The following is a 26,787-nucleotide window of genomic DNA, read 5'->3' as shown; positions in this document are numbered from 1 at the left end:
TATCAGTATCTAGTATATAGTAGCTAGTAGCTAGTATCTAGGATCTAGTGTCTAGTGTCCCAGTATCTAGTATCTGGTATCTAGTTTCTTATGTATAATATCTAGTGTCTTTAGTGTCTCATTATCTACTACATAATGTGTATTATCTATTGTCTCAGTATCCATAAATGTCTAGTGTCTCACTATCTAGCATATAACGTGTATTGTCTATTGTCTCAGTTTCTAATGTATAGTGTCTAGTATCAATGTCTAGTGTCTAATGTCTAGTGTCTACTGTCCAATATATAATGTCTAGTGTCTACTGTACAATATCTAGTGTCTAGTGTCTCACTATCTAGTATATAACATGTATTGTATATTGTCTCAGTGTCTAGTGTCCACTGTCCAATATCTAGTGTCTAGTGTCTAGTGTTTAGTGTTTAGTGTTTAGTGTCTAGTGTCTAGTGTTTAGTGTTTAGTGTTTAGTGTCTAGTGTCTACTGTCTACTGTCTAGTATTTAGAGTCTTGTGTGTACATATGTGTCTAATATAACTAATTAGAATGCTGTAGATGTGTTCTTTGAGCTTTGACCCTTGCTTTACAAAACCAACCCACAGATAAAAGCAAATTAAACAATTTAACCTCTGTCATTATCTATCTATCTATCTTTATATATAAATATATATTTCTATCTTTCTATCTATCTTTATATATATATATATATCTTTCTATCTATCTATCTATCTACCTATCTATCTATATATCTATCTATCTATCTATCTATTTATCTATCTATCTATCTACCTATCTATCCATCTATCTACTATTCCATCAAGCTATCTATCTATCTATTTATCTATCTATCTATCTACCTATCTATCCATCTATCCATCTATCTACTATTCCATCAAGCTATCTATCTATCTATTCATCTACTTTACTTTCCTATATCTAATAAATAAAGCATCTTTTTTGCCATCTTTCCATTTACCATTTGTTTACCTACTGTCAATCAGTTTATCTAGCAGTATTTATCGGTCAATTGTATTATTCTCTTCTATTTAGGATTTCACATTCCATTCTCCTTTTTTGTAATTCCTTGAATAAACTGATGCTATCTATCTAGATATCTATCCCCTGCCAGTGCAGCTATCTATCTAATTATCTACCCCCTGCCAGAGCTATCTATCTAGATATCTACCCTCTAACAGTGCAGCAATCTATCTAGATATCTATCCCCTGCCAATGCAGCTATCTATCTAGAGATATCTATCCCCTGTCAGTGCAGCTATCTATCCAATCATCTACCCATGGGAGTGCAGGCATCTATCTAATTATCTACCCCCTGCCAATGCAACTAGCTTTTTATATAATTATATCTCACTGCCAGTGCAGCTATCTATCCAGATATCTATCCCCTGCCAGTGCAGCTATCTATCTAGATATCTATCCCCTGCCAGTGCAGCTATCTATCTAGATATCTATCCCCTGTCAGTGCAGCTATCTATCCAATCATCTACCCATGGGAGTGCAGGCATCTATCTAATTATCTACCCCCTGTCAGTGCAGCTATCTATCTAATTATCTATCCCTCTGCCAATGCAACTAGCTATTTATCTAATCATATACTCACTGCCAGTGCAGCTATCTATCTAGATATCTATCCCCAACCAGTCCAGCTATCTATCTAATTATCTACCCCCTGCCAGAGCTATCTATCTAGATATCTACCCTCTAACAGTGCAGCCATCTATCTAGATATCTACCCTCTGACAGTGCAGCTATCTATCTAGATATCTACCCTCTAACAGTGCAGCTATCTATCTAGATATTTACCCTCTAACAGTGCAGCTATCTATCTAGATATCTACCCTCTGCCGCCAGTAGTCTATGCTCTTGTAAAGAATACTTGAATCTGCCTAAATCTGCCCGTCGTAAATCACGCCAATGTAACAAGAAAGAAAGACGGAAAATCATCATGGAAAAATATCATTGCTTCAAGCGCTTTCAAGCACCTTCTCTGTTAAATTCTGCGGGTTTTTTTTAACGATTTACAAACTATGAAAAGTTTAAAATAACTAAGACTTTCAATGAATACTTTTCGTTTTTTAAAACTTACTTTTGATTTAGTTTAGCGTGATATTGCCTGTATTTAAAGCTATCTGATCCCTCTTCTTAGCTCCATCTATGGAGAACTAATGTCAACACTCGTCCTACCCCTCATGCCCTGCCTTGAGAACTGTATCCGTGTATCATGTTGCTACTTGAACATTTTTATCACCGCTGGATCCTAACTGAACATTAAAGTATAACTAGAAAGATTGTTTGTGTTTAGCAAAAAAAAAAATTAAAAATATAAAGAATTGTATTAAAATGTAGAACGGTTTACAATTACAAAGTAATGAATTCACATTTCCCCCTTTTACAAAACTAATATAAAAGTATGTAATAATTTTATATGCTACCCAAATATCTCTGTATTCAGGGTTACCCATAAAGGATGAGACGTCAAAGACGACTGTACGATTTTTTCTCTTACATTCATATTTTCTTGCAATGGTAAACTTGTTCTTTTTCAATTCATTTATCATTTTAACTTAAACATATTTATATAATAATTTTTACAGTTATATTATAATTTATCTTTAAATCTTTTGCTTTGTTTGAGACTATATTTGTTAGGTTAGGTTAGGTTAGGTTGATTGTGTACAATGTGTACACTGTATAAGTCTCTCCGATTGTCATAAAATAGGCACTCAATCACAAGGATTTAATGCAAGGAAAGTTATTTAAGAGGTGTACGCATCTTTTGTACTGCAGTGTACTGTCACTGGGAGGTAATGTAAACACAAGACGGATGTTGAAGCCTGACATGGGATCCATCTTTCACATAAATAATCAATGAAATATTCTGGTCATAGGAAACTATTATGTGAATTATCAAAATTATCAAAATTCCATGCTTTTAACCTCCTCGGATACTAAACGAACGTTTGTTCATCTCCCTTATTTTATCATCTCTTTTTATATTCTTATATCGATCTATTCCTAGTTATTACCCTGGTTCATCTCCCTTATTTTATTATCTCTTTTTATATTCTTGTATCGATCTATTCCTAGTTATTATCATGGTTTGTTCATCTCCCTTATTTTATCATCTCTTTTTATATTCTTGTATCGATCTATTCCTAGTTATTGCACTGCTGGAAACCACTAATGAAAATTTTGGTGCTAAAATCAGATTTAATCTTCAGATACGCAGCATTAAAGGTTAACTCGATACTTNGGGGGGGATGATTGATGGATTGTCTAGAATCAGATTAAGATTAAGGATGAATAGAATATTTGATTTTTCTTTTGAAGTTGCTCCCACGTATTTGCTTTCTTTATCTTAGTCTAGTATCTAAGTCTAGTATCTGGGTCTGGTATCAGGATTTATTATCTGGTATCTGGGTTTATTATCTGGTATCTGGAGTCTGGGAACTTTGTTTATTATCTGGTTTCTGGGTTTATTATTTTGTATCTGGATTCACCGACGTCATGGTGCGTCAAAGGACAAATAGGTGAAATTCAGATTTAAAAAGTGCAGTAAATGGACAAAATATATGTTATACAAACAATTCAGGGTATAATTAGATTTTATGCAGTATAAATAGTGTTATGACCCCACCCCTCGCCCCTAGCCTGTCCTTGCCGCGGTACTCTGCCCAGAAATTGTCTGAACCCAATCTGAACTTTAACCAGAATGCGTCATTTTGCCCGTTTTCCGTTTGACCCTTATTTGCTTTACCCAATGTCGGTGAACCATCTTGGACATATGTGTTTTGTATCTGGTCTGGTCTGGTATCTAGGTCTTGTATCTGGTCTGGTCTAATATCTGGGTCTGGCATCTGGTCTGGTATGGTATCTAAGTCTTGTATCTGGTCTGGTCTAATATCTGGGTCTGGTATCTGGTCTGGTCTGGTATCTAGGTCTTGTATCTGGTCTGGTCTAATATCTGGGTCTGGCATCTGGTCTGGTCTGGTATCTAAGTCTTGTATCTGGTTTGGTCTAATATCTGGGTCTGGTATCTGGTAACTATTGAAGTAGCAAAATATCTACACCAGAAGCAAAAACTTTAATACTTTAAGGTGGAAAGATTTCTTAAAGTAGCGCAGTAATTATGATAATGAAGTAGCAAAAACTGTAAATTGTTAAGTAGGCGCCTTGCATCTATTCATGTAGTTCTTTGTCTATTGTTGTGTCACCATTAGTTATCCTATAATCCGAGATTATACTTCTACAGGCTAGAGACAGATCTCAGGTGGGAGTAACATTGATTAATGGCCGGGAGTACAGCCATATTGATTAGTGGGAGTACAGCCAAATTGATTAGTGGGAGTACAGCCATATTGATTAGTAGGAGTACAGCCATATTGATTAGTGGGAGTACAGCCATATTGATTTAGTAGGAGTACAGCCATATTGATTAGTATGAGTACAGCTATATTGATTAGTGGGAGTACAGACATATTGATTAGTAGGAGTATAACCATATTGATTAGTAGGAGTACAGCCATATTGATTAGTGGGAGTACAGCCATATTGATTTGTGGGAGTACAGACATATTGATTAGTAGGAGTATAACCATATTGATTAGTAGGAGTACAGCCATATTGATTAGTAGGAGTACAGCCATATTGATTAGTAGGAGTACAGCTATATTGATTAGTGGGAGTACAGACATATTGATTAGTAGGAGTATAACCATATTGATTAGTAGGTGTACAGCCATATTGATTAGTAGGAGTACAACAATGTTGATTAATGGGAGTACAACAATGTTGATTAATGGGAGTACAGCCATATTAATAAGAAATCCCTGCAATCCCACATCATCCTACCAAGAAATCTTTCTCACGTGGGGTGTAAGGAAGGGTTTAATATGTGAATATGTTGAAGGGTGTAAGGAAGGGTTTAATACGTGAATATGTTGAAGGGTGTAAGGAAGGGTTTAATTTGTGAATATGTTGAAGGGTGTAAGGAAGGGTTTAATATGTGAATATGTTGAAGGGTGTAAGGAAGGGTTTAATATGTGAATATGTTGAAGGGTGTAAGGAAGGGTTTAATATGTGAATATGTTGAAGGGTTTAAGGAAGGGTTTAATATGTGAATATGTTGAAGGGTGTGAGGAAGGGTTTAATATGTGTGAATATGTTGAAGGAGCTTACGAATAAAAGTTTAAAGTATGGAGGGATCAAGGAATCAGCGGGATTTTAGTTTTTACGATAATTGGTTTATTCGCAACCAAAGAAAAATTTATAATATCTGATCTAAATTTAGGCAGTTTCACAGTTTTCTAAAGCTGAAAAAAATAGAAAAACACATTTTTGAATATTAGATTTTTTAAATATTTATTTTCTAGAATTCTTTATCCTAAATATATTCTGGAGACCGGGAGATTGAAAACCTAAAAATCTAAATAATCTTACAAATTCTTTTTCAGATCATCTCTAGGATTAAAAATGTCAGAACGAATTGAAATTCCTTAAAAAATAAATTCGAGTGAGTGACATGTTTCTGATAAATTTTTCCGCTGTAAAATATGGCGGCAAATCAGAAATTTCCCAAAAGTCCCCTGAATATAATTTTAAAATGTGAAACTAACCCGGTTTATCCACCAGACAAAACTAGTGAAGTCTCAAAGTATACAGAGTGAAAGTAAGATTAAAAAGTGAAAGTGATACTAACTGAAAAATATAATCTTAAAAAATTAAATTAAAAGACTTAAGAAGGATGTTCCTCTCACAAAATTTACTAATGTCAATCAAGGAATAAGAGTGATTAAAAAGGATGGATCAAAATCGGCGGAGCTCCGCCTCGGATTTCTTCTCACGGCGTGAATCTAATTCTCTATTCCAGTCTATGCGCCGTTACTCCGCCACTACAATATTCGGTAGAACAGTTGACAAACCGCCAAGGTAGAAAATATAAAAAAAACTTTTTTGAATCTTGAATTATTTTTTTTCAGCAAAGGGCGTCGATTTAGTGTGCAACCCGCCACACCTACTCATCCGCCCCTCGACAATAAACGACCATCCGCCTCCTATCCGCCCCTGAACCCTCATCATACGCCAAATAAGAGGGCGGAGAAATGGAAGAGTTTGGCGAGGGCGGTTCTTGGGAACGTAGAGGAAAAGATGGAGGAACCGAATCCCTCCAACCCGTCCGATCAAACAAATCCCTCCGATCCCTCTAATCAAACAAATCCCTCCGATCCCTCTAATATATCAGATCCATCCAATCTGATCAATCCATCCTTAACATCTTTGGAGTCCCCCGCCTTCCGAGGTCAGTTTTAGTTTATTTTTGGTTATATTTCCTTTTTGTTTAATACTTAGTTTCTTTAGTTCTTTGTTTCATATGTTTGTTTAATTGTTTGTCTGATAATTTTGGTTAGTTATTAGTTTGATATGTTTGATTAGTTTTCTGTTTGATATGTTTGATTAGTTATTTGTTTGATATGTTTGTGTAGTTTTGTGTTTGATATGTTTGTGTAGTTTTCTGTTTGATACGCTTGATTATTTCTTTGTTTGATATGTTTAGTATTTTATTATATATGTTTGGTCATTTCTTTGTTTGATATGTTGGTTTAGTTCTTTATTTGATATGTTTGTTTGTTCTTTGTTTTTCTGTTTGTCGTTGATATGCTAGAACCCCGGTTGAATATGCTTATTTGTTAAGACTGGGTGTTTGTAAATTTGTTTGTAGGAATTGTTTGCTTGTTTGCAGCTTTATTTTCACTTTGTTTGTCAGCTGATTTCTTTACTTGTTTGTCTTCATGCTTTTTGTTGTATGTTTTTAAGAATTATTTTTCAACTCATTAAATTTTCTATTCAAACCATTCATCATTCGAAGGAGGGGAGGCAAGGGGGGGGGTAAGACCACGAATATTTCAAGGGGGGGGAGGAGGGTCAAGAAAAGTAATGCTAGGGGATTGATTGCAAAAAAAAAGATTGTTGAAAATTAAATGAATATAAGAAAAAAATCTTGAATTAAAAATACGAATCTGACCAGTTTTAACTTTTACTTTCGTGTCAGAATAAAAACTTACATAAATGGAATTTGATGAAGAAAATGAGGATCAATGAAAATGATAAGTTAAGTCCAGTTCGTCCAGTTTACGGTCCTAATATCAAACCTAAATTCAAGCGAAATAATAAAACGCCTGCTTTAAGAAAACTTAGAATATTCATATCAGAAAAGAGCCATTTGATAAGATATAAAACTTATAAATGTAGAGAATTTGGCGCCATAATAATTATATATGTGTATAAGACTAAAACAGCAGTCTAAAAGAGAACCGATAATAAGCGTGCAAATGCCTCGTAATTTTATCAAGCGGCCTTACAAGCTGATAACATCTAGAAGAGAGAAGACATTTAACGTAATAATTTAGATTTTATGTTTTATTCTTCAGTATTCTCGTTACACCTTGATGTAATAAACAGTATGTAAAACCTGTTTCTTGTATACAACAACAACAATCACTTGTCTCATTAAACCTCTTTAAAAGTAATTTTATCACGCAAGACAACAATGCGGTGTAACTTAAGACAATTTGTTGGAGAAATTCAATTCCAAGTGCACAACGACCCCAAAATTTGACATCAAAAACTTTTCTAGAAATGACTAGATCTTTAAAGGGACTATAAGCTTAATTTCGGCCGACCCTTCATGCAAAGATTCTGAACAGTAACCTTAAAATCGTTGTCTGATCAAGTATAAATTAAATATCAATGTTTATAATTATGAAACGATAATTTTCGAATGTGGTTTCTCTACGCAAGTGACTTGCGCATTTCTACACTTAGGAAAACATTTATGAATTATCAGAGTTAAACACTTAAACCTATCATTTGAAACACAACAATATCTTTCACATTATTGATCAAATAAAAGTTGTAATGATGTGTATGGTGTGAATCAGGCATTGTCATCTTTGCATGGAGGTTCACTTGAGATTACGCTTAGTATACCGTTAAAACTCGAAATTTGGAAAAGGATCGCGTACAATACAATAAAGAACATAAAAATTGGATCGTTTCTATAAATCTTCAAATCCTTATGCTACGAAATTTACCCTTTCAGTTTTTACGTTACATTTTTCTAATATTCTGTTGTTTAGAGAGCAAATTGTTTTTATTTGTTCAACCAACTATCCATGCTTTTTTCAAGTGATTATAATCAACTACGCATTTTTTTCTGATTTTATTTTGGTGTGCCCTATTCTACGCATTATATTCTATACAGATTTGGACCATATTTGGTAGATCTAGTTGTATACGTCTTCTAGATGTAACTTCGAGATATGTGGACAATAATAGATAGATAGAAGGATAGATAGAAAGATAAGTTTAAATCAAGATGATGAATTATATAATATATAAGATTAAGGTGTATCTCTGTCTGCATCAAGATAAAAGGATGATACTGCATTTTCCTAAGTATAAAACGGTATAACATAGAGTGGTATTGTTTTCATAGAGGTATAGAGAACAGAGTGGTATAGTTTTCATAGAGGTAGAGTAGAGAGAGGTGTAGTTTTCATAGAGGAATAGTGGAGAGGTGTAGTTTTCATAGAGGTAGAGTAGCGAGGTGAGGTTTTCATAGGGATAGAGTAGATAGGTGCAGTTTTCAGAGAGGTAGAGTAGATATGTGTAGTTTTCATAGAGATAGAGTAGAGAGAGGTTAAGATTGCATAGAGGTATAGAAAACAGAGAGGTGTAGTTTTCATAGAGGTAGAGTAGACAGGTGAAGTTTTCATAGAGATAGAGTAGAGAGGTGTAGATTTCATAGAGGTATAGAGCACAGAGAGGTGTAGTTTTCACAGAGGAATAGTAGAGAGGTGTAGTTTTCATAGAGATAGAGTAGAGAGGTGGAGTTTTCATAGAGGTAGAGTAGAGAGGTGTAGTTTTCATAGAGATAGAGTAGAGAGGTGGAGTTTTCATAGAGGTAGAGTAGAGAGGTGTAGTTTTCATAGAGATAGAGTAGAGAGGTGGAGTTGTCATAGAGGTAGAGTAGAGACGTGCAGTTTTTAGAGAGTTTTTTATTTGCATATTTGGTGTATTCTCAATTATGTTTGAATGAATTTTGTAATTATGCAAAAAAAAACATTAAAATTTTAAAACTTTAAGAAAGAATATATAAACGATATAGATTTAAATGCACCATACAATTATGTTTAAAAGATTTAAATTAAGTGCATGCCGTAGTGTTAAGTGCAGTTGTAAAGTGCCTGTCTATATGGTCCTAGCATGAAAGGCTTTAAAAACATTTTAATCTCCTAGATGCACCTGCATTTATTGCTTATTATGCAAATGTAAATATTTCTGAAACAACTGTCATCAGGCTTTAATTTGCAGAGTGGAATTTAATTAAATATTTTCTATTTTAAAAAAAAATGTTCATTCTAATCTGAAATATTCACGTGTTTGCAAAACGATATGCAAAAAAAGCAATTGCTTAAATTTGCGCGCCAGAAAACTGCGTGTGCAAACTATTAGTTTTAATAAAAGTGCGTGCACGCTTCAACCACTAATATAGGTTCAAATAATACCCATCCATATCCATCTATACCCCCCATCAAGTTCTCTACCTTCTACAACAAATAATGTTGAAAAATCCATCTCCTTCAGAGGAAGTACTTAAGATTAAGTAGTGGGAGTAGAATAAGCCAAACTGTTTTGGGTAATATAGCAATACTGAAGTGTATTTAATTTTGTTACAAAGCAAATTTGTAGTTGAAGAAGTAACATATTGAATTAATTATTAAGTTAAATTGGTCTGTTTACACTGCACAAAGGTTGTGTCTGATGTTCATTAGACTATTCAAGTCATAACTGTACATGTTCAGAACTGATTAACATTGAGTACACAAAAATGTTTAGAACTGATTACTTAATATTGAGTAGGAAAACCAAGATATTTAGGACAAATTAACATTGAATACAGAGTAAACCAAAATGTTTAGGACAAATTAACATTGAATACAGAGTAAACCAAGATATTTAGGACAAATTAACGTTGAATACAGAGTAAACCAAAATGTTTAGACAAATTAACATTGAGTACAGAGTAAACCAAAATGTTTAGACAAATTAACGTTGAGTACAGAGTAAACCAAAATGTTTAGACAAATTAACATTGAGTACAGAGTAAACCAAAATGTTTAGACAATTAACATTGAGTACAGAGTTGACCAAGATATTTAGGACAAAATTAACATTGAGTACAGAGTAAACCAAGATATTTAGGACAAAATTAACATTGAGTACAGAGTAAACCAAGATATTTAGGACAAAATTAACATTGAGTACAGAGTAAACCAAAATGTTTGGGACAAATTAACATTGAGTACAGAGTTGACCAAAATGTTTAGAACCAGCTGATTGCTAAACATATTAAGAATTAAGAATTTCTGTGCAACTAGTGAACTCCGAAACTACAAAATGTTAATTTGCTGAAACATGTATCCATGTTATTAACTATAAAGTTCTCATATTAAACAGTTTCAAGGAAATCAATCAATAATTTTATTTTTTTTTAACTAAAAATCATTTAATTTCTAAACTCTCCACCATGGTTCTGTAATTTTGGTTACTCTGCTGAATTTATGTTTACTTTCATGGACCTCTGGGAGTAGGGAGTAGGGAGTAGGGAGTAGGGAGTAGGGAGTAGGGAGTAGGGAGTAGGGAGTAGGGAGTAGGGAGTAGGGAGTAGGGAGTAGGGAATATGGAGTAGGGACCATGAGGAAAATCAATAATCCTAAGATCTATTTAAGTCCAAGTTATCAGGGTGTATCTCAACTACGTATTATGCATTTTTATAATTTATGATCCTCGACCTGAATTTGTAATTGATATTTGAACCTTGCAACCAAGGAATCAGGGGGGTTTATTTGCTATATATGTTTTAATTATCCCTGTACAAGTGAATTCTTTTAAAAGCATAGAAACGTTAAAAGGACTGTACACGTACGTGAATTTAAGGAGTTGCCGATTCACAGCAGTGTCCTCAAAACTCTTATCAGCAAAAATTATCTTTCATCAAGAAAAGCGTTAGGTTCTAACTTTATAAAGAAACTACAGTAAAAAAATCAATTTTCTACAAAAAAATATATTTCAGTTAGTTTTGAGAAGGCAAAGGTTTAAAGGGTACCATTGTTTATCGAACATGCCATAAATGGAGGATCAATTGAAAAAACAGCAAAAGCGCTTTTTAAGGACAAAATTGTTAAATTTAAACACTGCAGTTGTAATCTCTAGGATACAATTTAAACACTGCAGTTGTAATCTCTATGATACAATTTAAACACTGTAGTTGTAATCTCTAGGTTACAATTTATACACTGCAGTTGTAATCTCTAGGATACAATTTAAACACTGTAGTTGTAATCTCTAGGATACAATTTAAACACTGCAGTTGAAATCTCTAGGATACAATTTAAACACTACAGTTGTAATCTCTAGGATACAATTTAAACACTTGTTGACGGATAGAAACAAGATTCTCAATGATGAACAGATAAACAACAGCATAACCCTCAAATCAAAATCGATAATGAAGAATCTCTTTATTTCCTGAAGTAATTATATAAATGATAACATATAAAAACTGTTACAATGAATGTTTATAATGAAAAAATTCTTACGATCTATTTAACAAAGGGATTAAGTAGTTGGACAGTACTAAAACGTTTTTAAACTTCTGAAATAAATGACAATTAATTATTAACAAAAGTCACTAATTTTTTATATGAAAATATTCTTTGTTTAAGTTTTGAAAATGGATGGATTCACAATGCTTTAGGTTGTTTATATTCCGACAGGGAGAACAAAGAAACCGGAGGTTGAAATTATTTGGTTTGGTTTTGGTGTCTCCGAGAGGGGATCTAAGTTAAAGACGACTTTACACGGAGCATAGTTAATGGTTGACAACACTGCAGTTGTAATCTCTAGGATACAATTGGTTTCATAATAATGTAAGTTTTTTATTAGAATGTTATTATGTGACACCCCTAGCTACAGGACGAAATGAATAAAGAACCCAGACTATTTGAGCTGAGACTTGTTTCAAAATCAAGTTATTCAAGATTTCTCAGCTTTTTAAATCAAACCACTCTTACCCATACTTTCAATACAGTCAAATGCAAAATATGAAATAGTAAATTCTAGATACAAATAATTAAATTGAATATGAAATTTTTAAATCTGTAAACATATAAATATGTATACATAAAAATGTCAATTTGAAAAGTGGCTACACGAAAACAACATTTAAAAGCGTTAAATCCGCAAAGCGCTCCTTATTAATCATATAGTCACAATGCAATGTAAAAAAACTCTTTTCAATAAAAAATTATTATGTCTGGCTAAACTTTCATAGAAAATATAAGGACTACAGCTTGAAAAGTTAAATTACTAGGATACAAAAAAATAACTATCATTTGATTAATCTATGGTTGTTGTGATTTCTTTGAATTTAAAAAACGTCAAACAGTTCGAATATTTTTTTCTGACCAAACATGATGATTGATGGTATATGACCGATTGGAGTCAAAAGATTTAAAATATTTACGTACAGTAACTTGAAAATCTGTGAAATTTTGTTTGTATAATAATGCACGGAGAAAAAATGACCATGATCAAAACAAAAATTAAAAGCTAGCTAGAAAGAGAGACGCGACGCGCCCTGGAATTGTTTGAACCATAAATTTATAGATGTCGTCTTTTCAAGATGAAGGAGATTTTAGTTCATAATAATCCTGAGGCAGAAGCCCAAAGGAGTTACGCGCATGCTCTCTCACTGTCTTGTAATTCATGCGCCTAACTCCTGTGGGCTTCTGTCTCAGGGTATTGTGAACGAAAAAACCTTTAATCTTGAAAAGACGACATCTAGTGTTCTATCATTGTTTTTGATCTTTACTTTGAACATTGATTATGAACATGTACAATGTGCACTTTACATACACACTGTATAATTAATATTAAATGACACTTATTTTAAAAAAAGATATGAATATGAAAATAGGCGTAGGTGTTCTCTACAGGACAATAAATACGGACAAGGTGTGCCTCAACTACTATCAAACTAAATGGATAAAAAATTGGTCACAAAGACACTATTGACAGTAGTAGGCTTATAGGAACCTTTAGTGAATAGTAGTTGAATAGATAGTTAAGTAGCTTAGTAGCATAGTAGTTTAGAAGTTTGATAGTTAGTTTCGTAGCTTAGTAGCATAGTAGTTTAGTAGTTTGATAGTTAGTTTCGTAGCTTAGTAGCATAGTAGTTTAGTAGTTTAATAGTTAGTTTCATAGCTTAGTAACATAGTACTTTAGTAGTTCAATATGTAGTTTCGTAGCTTAGTAGCAAAGTAGTTTATTAGTTTAATAGTTAGTTTCGTAGCTTAGTAGCCTAGTAGTTTAGTAGTTTAATAGTTAGTTTCGTAGCTTAGTAGCCTAGTAGTTTAGTAGTTTAATAGATAGTTTACTAGCTTAGTAACATTGTAGCTTACTAGTAAAATTGATTGTTTAGTAGCTTAGTGGCATAGTAGATTGATGAATTGGTTAATTGATAAATTGGTAGATAGATTGGTTGATAATTTGGTTGATTGATGAATTGGTTGATTGATAAATTGGTTGATTGATGAATTGGTTGATTGATAAACTGGTTGATTGATGAATTGGTTGATTGATAAACTGGTTGATTGATGAATTGGTTGATTGATAAATTGGTTGATTGATGAATTGGTTGATTGATAAACTGGTTGATTGATGAATTGGTTGATTGATAAACTGGTTGATTGATAAATTGGTAGATAGATTGGTTGATAATTTGGTTGATTGATGAATTGGTTGATTGATGAATTGGTTGGTTGATAAATTGGTAGATAGATTGGTTGATAATTTGGTTCATTGATGAATTGATTGATTGATTAATTGATTGATTAATTGATTAATTAATTGATTAATTAATTAATTAAATGATTGAATAATTTTGATTCATAGATTATTGATTGATTGATAGATATTTTATTAATTAATTAATTAACTTAATTAAGGAACCCCAGGATTCCAGGTTAAGAGAACACCCACCAGAAAATTTTCCGGGTAAAACAAAAATCTTAAAATTTGGTGAAATATTTGATTTTTAACTTATGCAAGCATTGAAAATAGTAATCTTATTTTTGAATTAAAGATGATTGAAGGTTATTTAGGAAATTTAAAATGCGAACATCACACTGATTTTTTAAACTGACTTGATATAAAACTTTTAGCTATGAATTGCATCCTATAAAAAAAAGATTGAATAACACCGGCAATAAGTGTAAAGAACCGGCTAATCCCCAAAATTCTAAAATCTGTTCCGAAAAAATGGCACATTTTGATTTTTGGGGGTTCTCACACGCTCTTTAAATATCTGTGAAACCTGAGATAAATTCTGTCACATAAATTGGTAAATTTCACTCTGCCATAAATCTTAAAAAATTCCCTAAAGCCTAATATATTTCATGTTTCTTATATTTCCATACTGTTTAATTGATCAGTTTAAACCTTTATTTAAACTCTGATTTAAAAGTTTAAACGGTTTGTAATCATTATTTCAATTGACCCTTCATATATTTACACATTAATCGGCTCAGTTTCATTTGCCATAATATTTTTGCCATAAATATTTTTGCCATAATTACATTTGCCATAATACATTTGCCATAAGTAACACTTGCCATAAATTACACTTGCCATAAGTTACACTTGCCATAATGGTTACACTTGCCATAATTACACTTGCTATAATTACTCTTGCCATAATTAAAATTAAATTTGGTTTGAATTAACAAACGTATATTTATATTTTTTTTACAATTACAAATTGAATACAAATTACAAATCTAATGCAGAGACAGTTCATGAGCTATTAGGTTTAGGTACTCTTCTATGGGAAGAGTATTGTACTGTAGGACAATGTTAGCAATCCTCTCATTTGAGTTTGAGGAAGAAATTCGGGTTCGAATTCTATCTGAGCACATTTTAACCGAACATTTCAAATATTTCACTTCTGTAGACGAGGCATTGGCTACATAGGTGTAGTTGTTGCTGTCTCGACCCATTGGTTTACCCTTACTTGTGGTCTCAAAGGTCACCAAAGGGTCCTCCATTAGAAAATTATGACAAAAGTAATTATAGCCAGTGTAATTATGGCAAGTATAACTTATGGCAAGTGTGACTTATGGCAAGTGTTACTTATGGCAAAAGTATTATGTCAAGCGTAATTATGGCAAAAATATTATGGCAATTGAAACTGAGCCTTCTGATCACAGATGACGGAGAATTCCCTGCTTTTCAGGCTGAAAACTGAGTCCCGGTTATCTGGAGGTTAAAGTGTATAACATTCAAGTTTCACGGAACTCAATTTCCAGTCTGAATATTCGGAATTCTCTGTCATCGAGGATCAGACAGAGGTTTAAAGGGACTGTTCTGAATCGGACATGCCATTCTCTAAAATTAAAGCTAGTTGAAATTTGGTCTGCTGTCCCTTTAAACATGTTTTATATTTCTAGAACCTGGTCTGCTGTCCCTTTAAACATGTTTTATATTTCTAGAACCTGGTCTTCTGTCCCTTTAACCATGTTTTATATTTCTAGAACCTGGTCTGCTGTCCCTTTAACCATGTTCTATATTTCTAGAACCTGGTCTGCTGTCCCTTTAAACATGTTTTATATTTCTAGAACCTGGTCTGCTGTCCCTTTAAACATGTTTTATATTTCTAGAACCTGGTCTGCTGTCCCTTTAAACATGTTTTATATTTCTAGAACCTGGTCTGCTGTCCCTTTAACCATGTTATTTCTAGAACCTGGTCTGCTGTCCCTTTAAACATGTTTTATATTTCTAGAACCTGGTCTTCTGTCCCTTTAAACATGTTTTATATTTCTAGAACCTGGTTGCAGAATGTGAGAAGGTTTTCCCAAAGTAGGCTGAACAGGTCACATGAGAAGGTGAGAGGTGTATATTATGACTCCTTGTGTATATTTGGACTCTCTGTGTATATTGGGACTCTCTGTGTATATTGGGACACCTTGTGTATAGTGGAACTCCCTGTGTATATTATGACTCCTTGTGTATATTAGGACTCCTTGTGTATATTTGGACTCCCTGTGTATATTGGGACTCTCTGTGTTTATTGGGACACCCTGTGTATACTGGAACTCCCTGTGTATATTGGGACTCCCTGTGTATATTGGGACTCCCTGTAAATATTGGGACTCCCTGTGTATATTGGGACTCCCTGTGTATACTGGAACTCCCTGTGTATATTAGAACTCCCTGTGTATACTGGAACTCCCTGTGTATATTGGGACTCCTTGTGTATACTGAAACTCCCTGTGTATATTGGAACTCCCTGTGTATACTGGAACTCCGTGTGTATATTGGGACACCCTGTGTATACTGGAACTCCCTGTGTATATTGCGACACCCTGTATTGAATAGAGCCGAAGGGTTGGGTATAGGTTTACAAGTAGAGGAGAGATGATGTGTAGAATAATAAATATGTGAACAGGAATTTAAGAAAGACGGAATTCCACTCTCGAAATATTCATATATTGAAGATGAAAAGGGTGGGAGATGGGACTTTGTTTATTTTAAAAACAATGAAAGCAAAATGGCATCCACTCAAATATCCTTTCACGTTTTTTTTATCTTGCTTTCATTTACAGATGAATATATATATCTCCATTATAATCCTCCATCCTTCAATATTCAGGGGGACCACTGTATCTCATTATTATAATCCCTCCCTCCTCCATTATCTATGATCTTTGCGTCCTTGAAAGACCGAATGACCTGAAATAAAGCTGATTACAAGTATGACAGGAGCACATGAGTAGTCGGTACTTTGTCGTAGTAGTAGAGTAGTCGGTTTTTTTTCGTAGTAGTAGAGTAGTCGGTTCTTTGTTATAGTAGTAGAGTAGTCGGTTCTTTGTCGTAGTAGTAGAGTAGTCGGTTCTTTGTCGTAGTAGTAGAGTAGTCGGTTCTTTGTCGTAGTAGTAGAGTAGTCGGTTCTTTGTCGTAGTAGAAGAGTAGTCGGTTCTTTGTCGTAGTAGTAGGTAGTCGGTTCTTTGTCGTAGTAGTAGAGTAGTCGGTTCTTTGTGGTAGTAGTAGAGTAGACGGTTCTTTGTCAATTAAATTATAGTTTTGTCAGGGCTTGATTCATAAGTAGACTTCATACAATTGATTCAGGGTTATATTATGAACATAGTTCACATATATATGAAACATGAAACACAATGTATCTATAGTACATTTCTTTTCATAATAGTAAAGTAAGGTTGAATACAAAAATATATATTTATATATATTATAATCAATATCATTTATTTATTTATGGAAAGGAATTGAATTTTGTAGCTTTGAACCCAAAGAAACTGAACACGTTCTATAGCTTCAAACTTACATTTTCTAATCCTCATATCTTCCCAACCCTTTGTTCATAAACTTTAGATATTTCAAACTATCATTTATGCAAGATAAAATAGTCAAAGTTAGAAATTTAAAAGGTTTACACGATCAGGTTGCAAAAATGGTAGGTCTTCAGTTTCCTAAAAAACAAATTGTAAAATGAAAAAAAAGTTTTTGAGAAAGGAAATCGAAGATTTTTACAGATGAATATATTGTTTTGTTTTGAATGTTTGATTCTATTTGTTTGAGATTAAAGAGAGATAAATCTTCAAATACAATCTAGGAAAACATGACTATCTATATTCAAAGCTCATCTTCATTTTCCTGAAATAGAATCGTAGTTTTGTCGTTTAAGTCAATCTCACATGTCTAAACTTTTTACAATTTTTAGACCTCCCTCAACCGACACATAATAAAACTAGCCCAGAGGGATAGGGTTAACGGGTAAAAATTAAACCAACATTATCTAATATATGAATAAACTAATGAGATAAACCCTGGTACTTTCTAGATGCGAAGAGGGGTAAGGTGGCGGTGAAGGGGGGGGAGTCTCCCCAGACTAACAAGCGTGAGAGGACATATATGCGTTTTGGTTTATAATTAAACAATCTTTAAACTTAAAGATTTGTTTGTCTTATACTTTTCATTCAAAAAGTTTATGCCGGCAAAAAAGTATATAAGAAAATAAGGCAACACAATTATCTTTAAACTATTTTGTTAGCATAAGTTTCCGAAATGATGAGATCTATATCGACAGAAACAATATTATTCTATACACCTCCATAATAAGAGGGACAGTGATGGAAAGATAGACAGATATTAATATAGACAGATAGACAAATATATTGATAGACAGATAGACAAATAGACAGATAGAAAAATAGACAGACAGACAAATAGACACGGATATACAGATAGACAGATAGACAGATAGACAGATAGACAGATAGACAGATAGACAGATAGACAGATAGACAGATAGACAGATAGACAGATAGACTGATAGATGACAGATAGACAGATAGACAGATAGACAGATAGACAGATAAAAAAACAGATGGACAGAAATACAGATAGACGGTTAAATATACAGATGTTTCAGATAGATGGATATATAAATAAACAGATAGAATTGTTTACATGCTTACTAGTTAATTAGTCTCAATGTTCTATTTCCAAGTGAGTATCTCTGGACATACACAGTTTATAAATGATATAAAAGTGTGGATTATGAAGCTAGGCTTATGTTAGACTCAAGTAAACGTACACTATTTAATAAATTGGATAATTAAACGGACAAATATTTTAAATTATCTCGAATGAACAAAAACAAGACAAAAAATCAAGATGGGATAAATCAATACTAATATAATATTAGGTCGTGCGTATAAAATAGATAATATCAAGCTCGTGAAATCGACATGAAACACAGTAATTGTACGATGTACTCTGTTATGGTATATTACATGCGAAAACCAAATAAATTTGAAATTGGAGGACGACTTAATAGCAATAGTTAAGTGTTGTTACAAAGGCAATAGTTTTACTAGACTTCATTAAATCACTAATTAAGATAAATGGGTCTGTTCACACTACACAATTGTTATGTCGCTCATTGGACAATTCAAAGTAAGAACTTGAGCCTAAAAGTCGTCTTCCTATTTCAGAGTTTTCTGTTTGTAACTGTATAGTACACAAAAATGCGGGATTTTATAGAAGATATGGTGTTGGGTCAGATGTTGGTTGGATAGATTAAAGGATTACAGGGTGAATAATGTGAAAGTCAGGAGGTTAAAGGATTACAGGGTGAATAATGTTAAAGTCTGGAGGTTAAAGGATTACAGGGTAAATAATGTTAAAGTCAGGAGGTTAAATGTTAAAGTCAGGAGGTTAAAGGATTACAGGGTGAATAATGTTAAAGTCTGGAGGTTAAAGGATTACAGGGTGAATAATGTTAAAGTCAGGAGGTTAAAGGATTACAGGGTGAATAATGTTAAAGTCTGGAGGTTAAAACTCTGGAATATTTACCAAAAAATATTTGTTAAAGTTGTAATCTGTTTTCTAGAAAAGAAACACGTCTCTAATACAAAATAAAGTTTTTAATACAACTCCATTTTCTGATGAGACATGTAACAAATGCCTTACTCCAATAGTACTTCAAGTATGTATCAATCCAGATACAAATCTCTCTGTATTCTTGAGTATTTACATGATACAGGTAAAAATGTAATAGACCGATAGGTCTATTCAGAGACTAAAGAACATAGTTATATATATACAAGACATGTTAATTAGGGTTATTACTATATAATACAGGTAGATTCAGGTTTCCATTATATGGGGGTTATTACTTTATTTATTACAGACATTGGAAAGAAAAAAATACGTTTGCAATTTTTTACACACAGATTTTTTTCTTCATTTTTTGAGTAAACTGAAAAATGGATGAAGGACTAGGTTGCAAAGTCATACCAGAAACCAAGCATAAAATCAACCTCTTCCCGAAGTTGAGATTTTATAAATATCATTGTCGACATATTGACCAGCTGTTTTGTGTCTACAATAGCCTTGAACACCATGGGTGTGCTTGAAATTGAACGAGTTTTTATTTTAGAAAGCTAATTCCAAATATAGCTCTATAGTTCCTTTAAAATGGGTGGAGATAATTTTCCGATAGATAAATCATCAATTATAATTCTCTCCGGGCCTGGGGGGCATATTTACATTATGCAACAAGGATCTAATTTTGGAGTATTAAAAATTTTTAGTCATCATGTGATAAAACTTATATTGTTGTTTTAGTTTCAAAGTTAAAAAAGTTTGCTAAAATGAAAGGGGTTTCTAAAATTAAAGGGGTTTCTAAAATTAAAGGGGTTTGCTAAAATTAAAGGGGTTTCTAAAATTAAATTTTATGGCAAATATATGAAAAATTCCCTGAAAGGAACAGTAGATGTAGTTTCGAGAAGCAACGATGAAATAGATAACCTTTTTTTCTCTCCGAAAACTGATTATTTTTAGTTGTAAGAGGGAACAAGGACTACCAACTATGGAATGGAGAGAAGTTGGCGTTGAAAGATATTTACGAAATTATGATCAAGAATAGCTAATGTGAGGAGTGAGAGTAAAGGGGATGAAATGTTTGTATCCGGTTTTGAGATGACAGAAGAGATGCCGTTTAATTGTGTTTGCGTGAGGGTTTGTGTGTGTGTTTGGGTGAGAGAGAGGACAGTTTCACATTAGTTCTCATACAGCACGTATATAGTGTTCAACATGCAGTGTAGTGCTTAGTTTGGGGTTTCTCTCTCTCTCCGGGACTCATAGCTCAGGATTCAGATTATGGTCTAGCTCATGGTCAAGCCCAGAGTTCATATTATGCTCCTGCTAAGGGTTCAGATTAGAGTCTAGCTCAGGGTTTAGATTAGAGTTTAGCTCAGGGTTTAGATTAGAGACTAGCTCAGGGTTTAGATTAAGATAGCTCAGGGTGTAGATCAGGGTCAAGTTCAGCTTCTACCTCACGGTTGAGCTCAGAGTATACAAGCACACGGTTCAGTTCAGAGTTAAGATTATGAATTATGACCTATCTTACGGTGTATTACCCAGCAAAGCTTACGGGTTTTTAGCTCAAACTTCAGATTAGATGGTATAGCTCTTGGTCTATCTCAGGGTCCAGTTCAGGGTCCAGTTCAGGTACCAGTTCAGGGTCCAGTTCAGGTACCAGTTCAGGGTCCAGTTCAGGGTCCAGTTCAGGTTCCAGTTCAGGGTCCAGTTCAGGGTCCAGCTCAGGGTCCAGTTCAGGGTCCAGCTCAGAGTTTAGCTTAGGGACCAGCTCAGGGACCAGCTCAGAGTTCAGCTTAAGGATCAGCTTATGGTCAATCTAAGGTTATAGAGAACAACTTAGGGGTCACTCTTGACCATGATAGGTTTAGACCAGTTGATTTTAATGGTTTAATTTGATTTTATGGAACAGTCGGATAACTACATGCTGGTAGTTTATATATATAAAGAAGTAATTTCTGCTTTTCTGTCTGTTTGGTTGCATATCCGATCAAAACTCATGAATCCACTGACAAAGGAATTGAGTCTTTGCCACAAACTCTGATTTTATAATCCTTATATCTGGAGAACCCAATGCTGTAAATCTTTGATATTTCAAACTTATATTATTTGATCTAACAGAATTCATAGTTTGAAATATCTAAGGCCTACGACATAGGAATACAAAGATATAGGATTTAAAAAAGCAGAGTTTGTGGCAAAGACTCAATTCCTTTGCCTCAAATTTTGATTCGAAAACTTGGTAGAACCACGGACACGTTCTTTATGGTTTAAAAATTCATAAAAAATTAGTATCTTGGCAAAGCTGGGTTCCCAAGCTAGTATCTATAGGGATCTTTTGTTTTTTTCTAAAGAATTGTTAAAACGTTCACTTTTTAATTCTTTTATTGGCCTGGTAGCATCAGTACCAACATGTATTGTATAATGAAAGATATTGTTTTTCTTTATGAAAGTTAAAAAGGTAAAAAGGTTGAATGAAAGAAATTGTATCACAAATTTCCAATGCCATTAAATTTTTATCAATGGCCACTTTAAATTAGGCATCAGATCCTTTCAGAAAGTTCCAGATATTTATCAGTCCCATTCTTACTTACCCCCCCTTCCACCCTCCCCCCTTGCATTCTAGCACTTAAGATCACAATAAATGTACAAGGTCCTTTAGGCTCTAAATGCCTTCAGTTTCGCGAAAAGGCATAATTTTTATTTCCTTAATTTAAGCTGAGTCTAACAACGCAGAAAGAACCTGTTGCAGATTACTTTGTATAAAATTACAAAATAAAATTGCCTGAATTATAAATATTTATATCAACAACATATGCCTAGCAGAGATTCAAGGTTAAAATTGTTGGGAGAATAGGGTTAATTTGAATATTTAATTTAATTTAATGTTTTAATATAAGTTTGTCTTTTGGGATGAGCATTTTTTTAGGTTGGATGGTTAGATGGTTAGTTAGATAATGTATCATAATTGGTTTCACTATTAGAAAATTTCAATTGAATGGTTAGATGGCAAGATGTTTCGATGGTTGCGTGGACAGTTCAAGTGATGGTTAGATAGGTAGTTGTATAGATGGGTAGTTGGATAGATGGGTAGTTGGATAGATGGGTAGTTGGATAGATGGGTAGTTGGTTAGAAGCTGTGATGGTTAGTTGGTTAGTTCATTAGAAGTTGGGATGGTTAGTTGGTTAGAAGCATGGGGTGATTAGATGGTTAGTTGATTAGAAGCTGGGGTGATTAGATGGTTAGTTGATTAGAAGCTGGGGTGATTAGATGGTTAGTTGATTAGAAGCTGGGATGGTTAGATGGTTAGTTGATTAGAAGCTAGGATGGTTAGTTGATTATAAGCTGGGATGGTTAGATGGTTAGTTGATTAGAAGCTAGGATGGTTAGATGGTTAGTTGATTAGAAGCTGGGATGGTTAGATGGTAAGTTGATTAGAAGCTAGGATGGTTAGATGGTTGGTTGATTAGAAGCTGGGATGGTTAGATGGTTAGTTGATTAGAAGCTGGGATGTTTGGATGGTTATTTAGCGACGGCTAAATAAAAGACAAAAGTCTATGAACAACTAACTATATTTTTATATCAAATAAAACAAAGAAACAAAAATACTAATATGGCGACTCTTTATATATAACACATGAGTTTTGATCAGGTAAGTACTTGCAGACATTACGGCGGAAAGTAGGACGACTTGTCCGCCACAGGACTCCCCCCAGAAACCAAGGCGGAGAGATTGAAGGCGGAGGCGAGGTTTCTTGAATAACTCCTTGCTGTTCTGTGAGGATTTCTGCGAACAGGAACTGCAGGCTGAACTTGAAAACGAACCTTCCTGACGACTCGAGGCGGAGCTGAGACGGATGTATCTGTTTTTGGACTCTGAGGACGGAGGATTGGACGACCACGAGCAGGAGGCCTGGCGGGAATGATCGTGGAGTCGGATATTACTGGTTTGAGTCTGTCAACGGATACCACATCAACCTTGTCACCAATCTGGAGGCGGAAAAAATTGCTCTGACGTTCCAGCACTTTATAAGGACCTCTGTATAACGGAGAGAGGGCGGGAACGGAGGCATCTTCACGGACAAAAACAAAATCAGCTTGGAGAAGAGAGTTGATTAGTTGATTAGAAGCTAGGATAGTTAGATGGTTAGTTGATTATAAGCTGGGATGGTTAGATGGTTAGTTGATTAGAAGCTAGGATGGTTAGATGGTTAGTTGATTATAAGCTGGGATGGTTAGATGGTTAGTTGATTAGAAGCTAGGATGGTTAGTTGATTATAAGCTGGGATGGTTAGATGGTTGGTTGATTAGAAGCTGCGATGTTAGATGGTTAGTTGATTATAAGCTGGGATGGTTAGATGGTTAGTTGATTAGAAGCTAGGATGGTTAGTTGATTATAAGCTGGGATGGTTAGATGGTTGGTTGATTAGAAGCTGCGATGGTTAGATGGTTAGTTGATTAGAAGCTGGGATGGTTAGATGGTTAGTTGATTAGAAGCTACGATGGTTAGATGGTTAGTTGATTAGAAGCTTGGTTGATTAGAAGCTGCGATGGTTAGATGGTTAGTTGATTAGAAGCTGGGATGGTTAGATGGTTAGTTGATTAGAAGCTAGGATGGTTAGATGGTTAGTTAATTAGAAGCTGGGATGGTTAGATGGTAAGTTGATTAGAAGCTAGGATGGTTAGATTGTTGGTTGATTAGAAGCTAGGATGGTTAGATGGGCCCAAGGAAGTGTCCCCCCCTGTGCTATGATATATTGGTTGAATAGGTTGAACTCAAGGTTTATAATTTCACACATTGATCAGAGATCTAACATCATACTAAGCCTAGGAATTCCTAACTGATGGATGGAAGCGGGTAGGGGGGTGGATTCTAATTCTATGGGGATAATGGAATATAACAAATTTTAAAGATGAAGCATAAATTAGAAAAAAAGGATGAAGGATTGAAAAAGAAGAGAATACGTAAACATATATATTTAAAAGATAACAAAGGTATCGAAGGAAAAGATAAAATTGGAATGGAGAAGGATGCAGATTGTAGGATTAATGTAAGATTGATCAGATAAGAAAAATCATGCATGGGAGGAGTGGATGCGAAGGGTGGGGGGATTTAAGGGAAGACGGATGGGGAGGGATAGGAAGAAGTTGGGAGGGGTTGGGAGGGGATGGGAGAAAGGAAATTAAGAAGAAAATTATTACTAGAAGAATATAAAAAAAAGAATTATTTAGGGAAATTAAGATTTAGAATAAGATAAATAAGATGAAGTGTTATCATCTAGGTAACTAGAAGGAAATCAGAAACAGGAGGAATGGTACGTTTTAGGGATAATGAAAGATCATGAATCTGTATATTATACTTTGCGTGTATGGGTGTCTGTTTGTGTATAATAAACGTCAAAACGACTGAGTCGATCGAACCCAAATTTTGTGTGGGACCTCACATGACCCCAAGGTAGGTTTATGGATGATCAAAATCACAAAAATTTGTCTCCAAAGGTTTTTGAATTTTGTAAAATTTTTAAAATACGCGAAAAAATATTACTAAATCCGCGAACTTTTTATTACTGTTTTATATTATACAACGAGAAGATACTTACATATAGAGCCACAATTTAAAGTTGAAAAAGAAGATGGGCGCGAAGCGCTCTAAAAGCCTAGTTAGGATAAAAATATCTAAATATCGAGGTTTATGCTGTCACTAAGTAAACCCTTTGTGCAAATATTTAAGACAAATATATCTACGAATGACTCTTTTGTTTAAAAAGACTTGATTGTAAACAGACCAAAGGAAGATGATGATGATGATAATAATGTTTGCTATATTACTGAGTTATAACTCCGTGACAATTTTAATCCTTTATTTCTTCTTTACACTTTTTCCTACCCGCTCNATATCATGTTGAACAAACTGAGAATTATCATTATCCCTTTATTCTTCAGCTTTCAATTTAATTTTTTAACTACTTTTGAATTGGTTACTTTTTTGTGTGTGACCTGTCATGGTCATAAACAGTTTCCTAAATTTTTTAGTCACAAAAAAGAGGATTGCTAGGCACTGATTAGAAGACAAATAAAGAATAAAAAGGATTTGAGTCTTGGTCACAAACTAATCTAATCACTTCATATCTTTGCAACCCACTGTCGCAGAACATAGATGTTTCTCAAGCTATAAATTGTGTTAGATTAAATAATCTAAATTTGAAAAATCAAAGGTTTTCACCATCAGGTTGGAGATTAGAAAAATTGAGTTTGTTGCAAAGACTCAATTCCTTTGTATGTACCTTATAAAAGACCCAATTTGTAAACCTGGGAAGAGGGCTGCGAGGGGGGAGGGGGCTAGGAGGGAGGAGGGGGAGTTGCTTGTTAGTAGATAACGATATAAGTTAAAGAAGCTAAAGCTGAGAGGAAATATTTATTAGAATTGAAACAGTCTTGTATTTGTGTAATGAGCAGAGGAAATATTTGAAAATTACACAAATACATTTGAAGTTTACATTTACAGAATATAATTTTAAACAGAAAATGCACAAATAAAAAAAAAATAGGAAGGAAATATCCAATATATTAAGGTTCTGAATAATGTGACCCTCCGTGCTAAGATGCCCGATTTACACTTTACCCTTGAAACCTTAATTTTATCCAAAATGCGGGTTTCTCCTTTTCTTAAAATCCAGAAATGCGCAAGTCACTTTCACAGAGAAAACACAAATGAAAATTAACAGTTTTAATAAACAAAAACATGGACTCAAACTTCAAGGGTATCGTTGTGAATCAGGCTTTGCCATCTGTTCATGTATTTTAATATCAGTGAATGCAATGTCATTGCTTCAATGAAGATTTAGGAATTCTTCAGAAAATACCAGAAATCTCTAGAACAGGAACTCGAATTTAAACTCAAGTTATGACCTAAGATATCCCAATAGACATGAGACACAGTGATTGGAGTGATTGTGTAGCGTAAAAAGACCCATTTAACTTAATAATTACCAGTAAACTTATTTGCTTTTTAGCAACATCAAATGCACAATTCAGTATTGTTTTAATGTTGTCCTTCTATTCTACAGTTTTCTGGGTATTACTATATGATTTTTCTTGTTCTTATTCTTATTCGTATATATTTTGTGATTGTGAGAGCTAGGATTCGTTAAAAAGAGTTGGGATGGTTAGATGGTTGGTTGATTAGAAGCTGGGATGGTATATTTCAAACTTATATTATTTGATCTAACAGAATTCATAGTTTGAAATATCTA

General features: G+C 33.9%; 1 protein-coding gene across 2 annotated transcripts in view; it reads left to right on the top strand.

The window, feature by feature from the left end:
- Window positions 1-5,469: 5,469 nt before the first annotated feature.
- Window positions 5,470-26,787, top strand: part of LOC111702734 (triple functional domain protein) — a 34,626-nt gene continuing 13,308 nt past the window's right edge. The window contains exons 1-4 of one of the 2 annotated variants that reach the window (XM_023474509.1): window positions 5,470-5,940; window positions 5,991-6,310; window positions 14,082-14,130; window positions 15,956-16,016. In XM_023474509.1, coding sequence (XP_023330277.1) covers window positions 5,813-5,940; window positions 5,991-6,310; window positions 14,082-14,130; window positions 15,956-16,016 — 558 coding nt within the window. In that variant the 5' untranslated portion in view covers window positions 5,470-5,812. Of the gene's footprint in view, window positions 5,941-5,990; window positions 6,311-14,081; window positions 14,131-15,955; window positions 16,017-24,954; window positions 24,990-26,787 lie in introns of those variants that run through there. The other variant, XM_023474511.1, reaches the window with a different exon arrangement.

Source organism: Eurytemora carolleeae, unplaced genomic scaffold (genome assembly GCF_000591075.1).
Source record: "Eurytemora carolleeae unplaced genomic scaffold, Eaff_2.0 scaffold309, whole genome shotgun sequence".
In the NCBI taxonomy this organism is placed as follows: Eukaryota; Metazoa; Arthropoda; class Copepoda; order Calanoida; family Temoridae; genus Eurytemora; species Eurytemora carolleeae.
Note: the sequence above shows the minus strand (reverse complement) of the source record. Positions and strands in the feature narration are given on the sequence as shown.